The sequence below is a fragment of the Amblyomma mixtum genome, chromosome 5, assembly GCF_055824585.1.
Source record: "Amblyomma mixtum isolate Tamu chromosome 5, ASM5582458v1, whole genome shotgun sequence".
NCBI lineage: Eukaryota > Metazoa > Arthropoda > Arachnida > Ixodida > Ixodidae > Amblyomma > Amblyomma mixtum.
This window is the reverse complement of record NC_143016.1, coordinates 87,872,132-87,882,419: the sequence shown is the minus strand read 5'-3', so window position 1 is coordinate 87,882,419 and position 10,288 is coordinate 87,872,132. Positions and strand designations below refer to the sequence as shown.

Here is a 10,288-nt window from a genome sequence, read left to right as displayed (position 1 = left end):
AATCTCCATCATTTTTGTCGACGTGCCTCTCTTCCCCAATCTTCTGTTTTTTTTTTTTTAACTGCATGAGAATATTCTATTTTATTTGCAGCCAATTTTTATTACACTTGTCCGCTTCAAAACCAGAAATTGGATATTTGCCCACACTTATTGGAAACGGATGTTTGTAAGAATGGAAGAGGGAGGCCACCCTTCAGAGCTGGAAGAGAGGCAGGAACTATTGCTTAAGCCTGATTGATTGTGGACTACCTTTAGGAAAAAATTTGCTGTCTTAAACTTCTGAAAGAGATCATCTGTTCTTATTGAAGGTGTTTGTAGTTTTTGTAATTTGTATTCTGCTGTGAATGGACCATATATACTAAGCCACTCAATTTTTCAGCCTCTTCAGTGGTCTGGTAATTTCCGACTGAAATAGTCTCTGGGGGAATACATGGAAAACTCTGGGAACTTTAAACTAGCAGCTTGCTAGATACCTTGATGTTGAGGAAATTATTCGACTGGCTGGTTTCAGCAGTTAAGAGGTTGCAAGTACTATAAAGGCCATTTTTGAGATGTGTGTGTGTGTGTAGACATACAAAACTTTTGGACCTCTGCACTATAGTTAGCAGTAAGGTGAGGTTGCATTTTTAAGTCTCATAATTTAGAGCCCAGTCGTATAAATATTGATTAAAAATGAAAAAGGCAAATTGGAACAAACTTGTGAGCGAATGTGTGGTTGCTAATCAGGATCTCCCCAAATTTGGACAGAAAACTCCTTAAAATTGGTCTAATAATGTGCGGCTTTGCATGAACAGTTATAGAGATAACAACATGCATAGAATTGTTTATACTGTATATACTCTCATAATTCGTAAAAATTTTATTAAAAATTATTGCTTCAAATAAAAAGGGGGTGCGCAAAGTACGCGGATATTTCGCGAAGATGTCCTAAAAAAACATACAAAGGTCATAACGCGCAATGTACACTGTGTACAAGTCGACCCCGAAACTCGCAGCGACAAACATACCCCCCCCCCCCCCCCCCCCCCCCCCCCCCCCCCGTTTCGCCGCCCCGCGCGCGCCCGCCTCCCAGACCGAAGTACTCCCCGCGTGATAGCATGACTGCGCTGCGCGAAGCAATAAATGCGGAAAGATGCAATCACCAAGCCAGCCGTTAGAGATAAATGGAGATACGCGGCGATAAAAAGAGTAGTCGACGGTTAGGTAGTTTCGGATTCTGGCGCGACGCATTCTACGGCGCTTATCGGAAGTTTGCTCTCGCAGCCATTCGTACCGGAAAGCGACCACCAGCGCGAGCGAGGGCTGGATAAACGTGTGTAGTTGGCTTTTCCATACCGGAACCAATTTAAAAACGACTTGCCGACCCCGCATGCAGCGACGCGTCCGCGCCAATCTTCCCAAGCCTCCCTGCGCGCGGCCGCGTGCATGCGGGTGTGCTCGCGCAGAATTTGCGTTTATTTTTTTTGCCCTAAAAAATTTGGGTAAAAAGTTGGGGGTGCACAAATTAACATGGTTGCCCGTATTGGGACTTGCCTGTTGGCCATGATTCAATAGAATTTCATATACTCTAGCATACAATGCATTTCCTTCAGAATGCAACAGTTCCTAGTAAACTCCTGAAGTTGTTTAGCTAGCAAGAACTTAGGCTTACAAGAATTGCCTGAAATGTTGGATTATACAAGAATGAGTACTCTTAGCAAAGTAGTAATGAGGCAAGCAACGATGGAGAGTGCATAGAAGCATTTATTAGGTCTCTGAAAAATGTTTTCAGAAAGCCTGCACACCACCTGCAGTAAACTTTTATGTTGCGGGCATTCCTGTGGCAGTCGTACCGTTTTGTCGCAGTGAGCACCTGCTCAACACCTGTGCCCTCGGAAAGGCTTTCTGCATTCAAGGCCAGCCACATTTCATCACTACTCTTGCCAGGCAGGAGCGATACTTAAATGCACATACGAACTGAACCATACATTTTTTTTTTTTCTGCTGCTGTTGCTCAGTCTTTCATTATTTTCCATAATGCAAGATACTTACGGACTACTGGCCTCTTGGTGGTGTGTATCACTTGTTTACATGACTCTACTAAAGGTTTTTGTTGCGCGTAGGAAAATAAAGGTTCCTGAATTGTTTAGCTAGCAAGAACTTAGGCTTACAAGAATTGCCTGAAATGTTGGATCATACAAGAATGAGTACTCTTAGCAAAGTAGTAATGAGGCAAGCAACGATGGAGAGTGCATAGAAGCATTTATTAGGTCTGAAAAATGTTTTCAGAAAGCCTGCACACCACCTGCAGTAAACTTTTATGTTGCGGGCATTCCTGTGGCAGTCTTACCGTTTTGTCGCAGTGAGCACCTGCTCAACACCTGTGCCCTCGGAAAGGCTTTCTGCATTCAAGGCCAGCCACATTTCATCACTACTCTTGCCAGGCAGGAGCGATACTTAAATGCACATACGAACTGAACCATACATTTTTTTTTTTCTGCTGCTGTTGCTCAGTCTTTCATTATTTTCCATAATGCAAGATACTTACGGACTACTGGCCTCTTGGTGGTGTGTATCACTTGTTTACATGACTCTACTAAAGGTTTTTGTTGCGCGTAGGAAAATAAAGGTTCCTGAATTGTTTAGCTAGCAAGAACTTAGGCTTACAAGAATTGCCTGAAATGTTGGATCATACAAGAATGAGTACTCTTAGCAAAGTAGTAATGAGGCAAGCAACGATGGAGAGTGCATAGAGTGCATAGAAGCATTTATTAGGTCTCTGAAAAATGTTTTCAGAAAGCCTGCACACCACCTGCAGTAAACTGTTTTATGGTGCGGGCATTCCTGTGGCAGTCGTACCGTTTTGTCGCAGTGAGCACCTGCTCAACACCTGTGCCCTCGGAAAGGCTTTCTGCATTCAAGGCCAGCCACATTTCATCACTACTCTTGCCAGGCAGGAGCGATACTTAAATGCACATACGAACTGAACCATACATTTTTTTTTTTCTGCTGCTGTTGCTCAGTCTTTCATTATTTTCCATAATGCAAGATACTTACGGACTACTGGCCTCTTGGTGGTGTGTATCACTTGTTTACATGACTCTACTAAAGGTTTTTGTTGCACGTAGGAAAATAAAGGTTCCTGAATTGTTTAGCTAGCATGCAATTGGGCTTCACACGTCTTAAAATGCACTTTGGCTGTAAAACTAGTATTTAATCCCCCCTTTTTGTTTGCTGATTCATAGTAAGTTTTTGGAATACAATTTGGAGATACATCCTGCCTTTAAAAGCAAGCTTTGTGTATGTAATGATGGATTTTGGCATTTTCCTTGCTGACACAAGTTTAGCCGAATTCAACAGCCTTTTTTCAGTCTCGCCTACACCTGGCACTTCGCCTGATCCAGTGGGCTAGTCTCTTCCTGCACAAGGGGTTTCAGTTTGAGCACCTCAGCGCGTCCTTCATCGAACCACGCTGTGACGTGAATGTTGTCAAGGACACAGTAGTACAGCCTGTCCGAGCAGTTCTCTTTGCGATGAACGGAACGTGGGTCAGCCTTCAAGAGGCATTCGAGCGCCCTAGCAGCAGCACCGGCATTTTCAAAGTGCTGCAAACACCAAGAGCAGGGTGGTTCGGAGGCAGGGTGGCTATCACGCCCGTGGAAACGTGAAAGCTCAGCACGGGCCTTTGGAGTAAAGTCCACGGCCAGATCGCTGGATTCACCAATCCAGGGCGCCCACTGAACTTCTGGTTCATTGCCTAAAGGTTCTTCCTGTTGAGGGCTGTCGTACTGAGGCAAGTAGGGCTTGACGTCTAAGATGGGTGTCCCGTCCACGAGGTCTACTCCAGAAAGGTGCAAAGAAGAACCTGCACAGTAAAGATGGGAGGTCGCATGTGCTGGATGAACCCACTTGGTGAAAATCTCAAGATAGTTGCGGTGTTTGTGGACAGACAATAAAGTGCGTTTCTAGCATGCACTTACATGGACACATAAAAGCTGGCTGCTGCTTACAGTGTGGTCTTTTTCACTGTGAAGTTTGGGTAACAAAGAGTGATCTAGCCATACACTGGCTGGCTACAGTATAGCCGCTATTACACAAGTGCTACTGCCGAATAAGCGGCAAAATAATATAAGCTTGACAGTGTTCAGATAATGTGATGCAGTGGTTTGAATAAGCAGATTTCGCTTTCAAGATAGTGCTTTTCCCTTTTTCTGTATCCCACTGCCTAAAAGTTGCACCAATTAATTTTGCTTTACTCTGGCTGGCTTTTATGGCTCGCTAATAATTTTTGACTTCTTAGTCTAATAAAAAAAAAAAATGGTCTGGGGCAGGGCATGTAATGCGAGGGCTAGATAACCAATGGCCGTTAAGGGTAACGGACTGGTCTAAGGAGAAGGAAGTGTAGCAGGGGGTGGCAGAAAGCTGGGTGGGCAGATGAGATTGTGAAGTTCACAGGGAAAAGGTGGTTGCGGCTGGCACAGGGTACGGCTAATTGGAGAGAGATGGCAGTGGGTGTATAGTCTGGCTGATTTTTTTTTATGCTTTTACATTTGTTGCATAACACACACTTCGGCTTGCCTGGCATGGTGTTGAAACAGCCAATGACACGCACTGGCCGGTGCCGTTGATTTTCCTCCTCTCCCCTCTTGGGGAGGGGGTCTAGCGTTCTGCTCACTACAAGTGCCAAGGCTTCACTAGAGGGCAGTCATGCAGAGAAACACACCGACATTTTAGGCTAACGCCTCTCCTGCTGTTCGTGCAGTAAAACCGACAAGCTTCAGTCGACAATGAAGATGCGTGCGATCGTACACGACCATCAGTTGGCACTGCTTGGGCATTGCACGGGCATTGCAAAGTTATAGAGGAGGGAGGTGATGGGGTGAGTAGCATGGCTCCACCTTGGACAGATTCCAGCCGGGCAAGGGTCAACCCCACGGGACAGGGTCGATGTGGGGAGCGGCTGGCCAAGACACCCCAGCTCTGGCCCCCAAGGCGCGGTGGCTGCACCTTGCTCCGGTATGCGAAGGCCCCTGACGAGCCTCCCTTTCTGGCATTGCGGTCAAACACTGACAGCAGCCTACGCATGGAATGCAACATGGGACTGGATGAAGTCTGGCAAAGCAACCCCTGTACAACAGCACAAAAACACGGCATAGCCAGAGGCAGCATGAGCCAGGGTGTTCCTGGCTTGAAACTTGGCAGAGGCGCACGACCACTGATTGCTTGGAGCAAACACACGATACAACTTCGTTAATTTGGACTTTAAATATGTCCGAAATAATGAATGGCCCTCAAAAACCTGCCAGAAACCACTCGCATCATGGTAAATTTACTTGGTGGAAATCTAGGCGGTGGTTGTATAGTACGGAGAATGAAAACTGCGTGGCAATGACTATTTTTTTGCATGGGCATTGGCTGGTGCCTACCGGCAGTATGAAATATCTGGACTAGAGAATTAACGAGGTTTTACTGTGATGGTCACTTTAGTACCACCCAAACTGACAAACCTTTCTTTATTACACAACTAAACAAAAGCATATAGCCTTTGGTCTGTTACAGGCATGTGCTTGCTCTCATGCACATGCAACAGTCAACCAAAAATTCACAATTGCAGCTGCAATATGCTTTCCTTGAGAAGGTCTATTGTGTAGGGAAGCTTCAAAAGGATTTCAAAACCGTCCTTTCCTTTCGGGACGACTTGGTAACATTTTGAACAATTGCAAATTTCTACACAGCATGGATTGCACCTATCCTGTATAATTTGGAAAATTGGGATTGAAAAATTATACGCAAAGGGGACTACTACTGAAAATCTAGCCACTTTTTCAGCAAAAGAAAAAATGACTACTTATCACTTAGCACTGGAAGAGGACTTTGCAATTAAACTGGCGAACTGAATGGCATGTTGAATACACAGGGAAGACTAGCACTAGTGCTAAACCACAGGAATGAAGTGCTATGTCTTCTCTAAAAACCATCAATACACAGGTTCACGAAGTGTTGTCAAGCCACTGATTTCTTTGCTGACTAGTCAAAGAGGCTGCTCGGAGAAGACAGCAATTGTGGCAGTCATGCGCACTCCTAAACAAGATGTTGCATCAATGATGTTTCTCAGATCTCCTGGAAGCTATGGACCTGAGTGGGGCATAAAACTGACACTGAACTGAAAACTTGCATTATAATTTTATTCCAGAATGAAATTGAAAAAGAAAAATACCGCTTCATGTTTGAGGTATGTTACTCTCGCTGGTGCCCATGTGATTTGTGATGCCAGTGCAGGTTCTATTCCACTGCCATCCACTGCAGTTTCTCGTGGCTTACATGCGGCTCTGGGACACTGCACCCCACATACTGTACTTTTTATATTTGCATTAGCTATATTCAACGATCAGACCACACAAGCTCACGAGTGAAGAGAGATGTGTCCACAACCCGCTATCCAGCATGGTAGTGGCTGCAGGATTAAGGTCTCTAAAAACAGCTCTGTGAAATACAGTCGTTACTCAAATTGGCTGGTGCCAGAGGCTTTAGCAAGGTTCTGAAACGTACTGCATTCCTCAAAAAATATTGTGCTTAGTAGGTATACAATCCCTTTTGATTGCACTTGTAAGCCGATGGGAATCCCAGTGGCATCATCGTGGAATATTGGAACACCAAAATAAGGAATGCATTCATCAGAGCTTTAACCAGCAGTGATATCCCAGTGGTGGCTGTCAAGTGTGCCCGCCATCGCCAAGTTTCTCTTGAGGGCACAAGTTCGCCCATTAAACACTTTACATTGGAAGATTTTTACTGCTTGTCTACATGATTGTCACCCCCCATGACAATATTTACAATGAATAGCTTGGTGCAGCGGTTGCATATGGTACTGAGGTAGCACTTTAATACTGCCCAAAAATGCAGAATGAGAGTTCCTTGAATTCTTGTACTGAGTACCTTACATGGCACCAGCCATAGTTTCTTCACTATCCTTTTGCATATCAGGTGAATTTGGATATCTAACAATTGTAATATTTAACGTGTGACTGAGTACTGTGCTGCTTATATTTTCTTTTAACTGCACACTGACTGAAATTTGGCATGGGAGATCCTGAAGAAGTTCTGTAACTTTGGTACCTAGTCTTGTATGTGTGAATAAAGTTGCAATAAGACAGCATTATGTATGGTACAAGTTAAAAAAAATCATTTGTTGTATACTTGTCACCCAGATATGTAATGCACGAGTGCACTTCACACTAAAATAGGTTTCAAACTGGCATATTAGTTACATACTCCTTTTCAGGATGTTACCATAGTCCAAATTTTATTCCGAACTGTGTGATGAAACACCCAGCACTTCACATTTCTCTGAACACTTTAACATGCTGCACTTTTTGTCATTTACTGAACTGTGTCAAGGTAAGCATATTTAATTTTTATCCTTCACTGTTTTCTGTTTGGTTTATTGGTTCATTAGGGTTTAACGTCCCAAAGGATGCCACAGTGAAGGGCTTCGGAAATTTCGACCACCTGGGATTCTTTAACGTGCACTGACATCGCACAGTACATGGGCCTTTAGAATTTCGCCTTCATCGAAATTCGGCCGCCGTGGCCGGGATCGAACCCGCGTCTTTCGGGTCAGCAGCCGAGCGCCGTAACCACTGAGCCACCGCGGCGGGGCTCACTGTTTTCTGTGTAGTCCCATGAATGATAATTGGTTTATATCATTGTGACCTACTATCTTTCCTGCTCCAAAGCTGAACAAGAAAGTAAATAATTTCTGTGAACTGGAACGAACAACAGCTTGCAGAGTTTACATGTGACTGTCAAAAACTGTCTTAAACTGTTTTAAAACAGTCGTTGGGATGGCATATGTAAAAAGTATTGCGTATGTGCCATTTAGCATTAAACAGATACCAATTGAACCTATAAACATTTTAGTGATTTTATTTTGCAGAAAGCAATGTGCATGCAAAGATCCCACCTTTCATGGTACCTTATTCTGATGTTTGGACAAATGCACGGGTAACAATGTCAATTTTGCTTTGCTTTCAATGGAATTTAAATAAGCGGCAACAATGAAATGTGGTCTTGTTCATTAAGGCAATGCTAATGTGGTCATAATAATAATAATAAAAAGATCAGCATGTGTCCATGTTATATGTGCATCTCCTACGTGCATTTTTTTCTTCGCAGTTTGAACTCTGTACTAATCAACAAACCAGCTCGAGAAGTATTACTGTAAGAAGGTGCATGGCCAGATAATGTATTTTGTCATTTGCATGAAGCCTTCCTGCATGCATGAAAGTTCTACAAGAATACAAGATGGTCATGCCAACGGTTACTGATGTGAGTTTTGCAGCCTTGGAGGTTATACTAATCTGAATACAAGAACTTCATGTGTGCTTGTACCAGACAAAAGATGCTCTTGATATATATATTTTTTTCCTCACTGTTAGAACCTGCAGTAGTACACGTGAACCTTAGGGAAGCTCCGATTCTGACTCTTTTGTTTTGTTGTTCACAATACAGTGGAAACTAAATTTGAATGTCTAGCTTATTCATTCCATCAGACATGTCCCATTAACGTAATAAAAAATGCTCGATAACAATCCTAACTCTGCACAATTCGAACTTTTGTGGTCCCAAGAGTTTAAAAAATGCATAGTTAATTGCATCGAATTGAAAATTTTCCACGTTTATCTCAACTGAAAAAATTGAAAAATTTTCAGGCGCTTTACCAGGACAAACTGTTGTGATTACATGAATATTCTGCCATGATGCACTAAATAGGATGGCTACATCTGCTTACATGGTTCTGTTTAACTATGTATGCAAAGGAGTCATGATTTGAAAGTTGCTTAGGAACAGTATCGGGGAACTGTGCCGGTACAGTTCCCTGATCAAGGCTCCGAACTCAGCAGCTGAAATACACCCTTTTATTCAAAATGGACAATAAGCAACAATAATTTCAGGCCAGATACCACACACTCGCTTTACTGATCAGCTCTCCCTCGATCTACCCAGAAGCTAACGCCAGTAAGGTAAGAAACTAAAGGAGCCTTGGGTGTCTGTTTTCGTACTCTGATGCAGTGTGCCACCGACTTGGTTTCATAATGTACATTCAACTAAAGTGCTTACCAGACATGGGAAAACTTGTCTAGGCCCTCCAGGCTATGCTCAGGGCAAGTGAACACCTGCTTGTCCAATGTCAAAACGGCCTGGCTGTTGGGACAAATGCAGCCCTGACGTGGGGTTCCATTCTTGAAACGGAATGCAGTCTGAATATATCCTATAGGCTGGAACTCAAAACTCCTTCTGTTTGCCGATTCTGCAATCAAGTCAAACGTTATAGCAGTGGGAAAAGGCTTGACAGTCTAGACAGACTCTGGCTCGATTAAAACATGTGTTGTTTAATGTCATATGTTAATGCGGGCAGCTATGTATTGCACCTGGTGCCCATCACATTTTGCAGACCTGACAGCAGAGTTTGCATTTGAATACAGCTTACAACAATCGTTAAACAAACGGCATCATGCCGAACATTTTGCAATGTTGCAGGAAAAGTTCCCTCAGCAAATTTTAGTATGATCGCCTTTTCACAGCCGAGAGACATGTGCAATTGTTTTTACATGAGAAAAAAGTTAGTATTGTGGCCCTGAGCGTCGCTGCGCACTATTATTCTCACGCGAGAAACATTCAAAAAGTTTCTTAAGCTCGCAGCATGGGATGGCACCGCGAATGAGTCGAAATAAGCATGAAACCAGTACCATCGTCCTGTGGCTTTGCCGCATCTTTCGTGCCGCATCTTTCGGTTCCACGTTGGCTTCCCAGAACCTGTAGGAGTTCGTTACACTGTTTGTTGAAATGCGCACTCATTGCTCGAAGTTTTGCACTGCAATGAAGAACAAAGAAACATAATATGTCTTCACAAGCCGGCACAGTGAGTGTAAATAAACCCGCGTGGTCGCCCAAAAAACGAGCCCGCCAGCTTACCGCAAATTGGCGATTTCGTTCCTGCAAACAGTTAACTGCTGCTGCAGCACTTCAACGGGTGCCGACGCTGTTGACATGGTGATGAGATCCTTTGTTTCGGCACAAAAACCTTGCCCAAACTACCAAATAAAGGACACGATCAAACTACAGCAGCTACAGCTACAGCCGAAAAGTCACGCTACTGATCATTTTCGGAGCTTTCGGTTTCGGTGGCTATCGGCATGGCTATCGGGAAGTCTTCAGCGAAAAACGAAATGGTTTCTTATGAAGCCGCTCTGTTAGATTGTGTATTTATTTTGTGGATACGAAAACATTGTTGGTTATAAGTATTCAA

General features: G+C 43.7%; 1 protein-coding gene across 1 annotated transcript; it reads right to left on the bottom strand.

Moving 5' to 3' along the window:
- Positions 1–2,730: 2,730 nt before the first annotated feature.
- On the bottom strand, positions 2,731–10,288 carry LOC149342914 (tRNA (adenine(37)-N6)-methyltransferase-like). Its single transcript, XM_089545430.1, has 5 exons — positions 9,955–10,288; positions 9,729–9,853; positions 9,100–9,289; positions 4,878–5,056; positions 2,731–3,844 (listed from the first exon to the last, which is right to left on the bottom strand). The coding sequence occupies exons 1-5, from the start codon at positions 10,029–10,031 to the stop codon at positions 3,357–3,359; spliced, it is 1,059 nt and encodes a 352-aa protein (XP_089401556.1). The 5' UTR covers positions 10,032–10,288; the 3' UTR covers positions 2,731–3,356.

What these genes read in the sequence shown, in the direction of transcription:
- LOC149342914 (XM_089545430.1), bottom strand. Translation starts at nt 10,031, where the DNA reads ATGTCAACAGCGTCGGCACCCGTTGAAGTGCTGCAGCAGCAGTTAACT. An exon ending in AACGAAATCGCCAATTTGCG is followed by an intron (nt 9,854 to 9,954) that starts GTAAGCTGGCGG and finishes TCTTCATTGCAG; the next exon opens with TGCAAAACTTCGAGCAATGA. An exon ending in CCGGCTGGAATCTGTCCAAG is followed by an intron (nt 3,845 to 4,877) that starts GTGGAGCCATGC and finishes TTTACTGTGCAG; the next exon opens with GTTCTTCTTTGCACCTTTCT.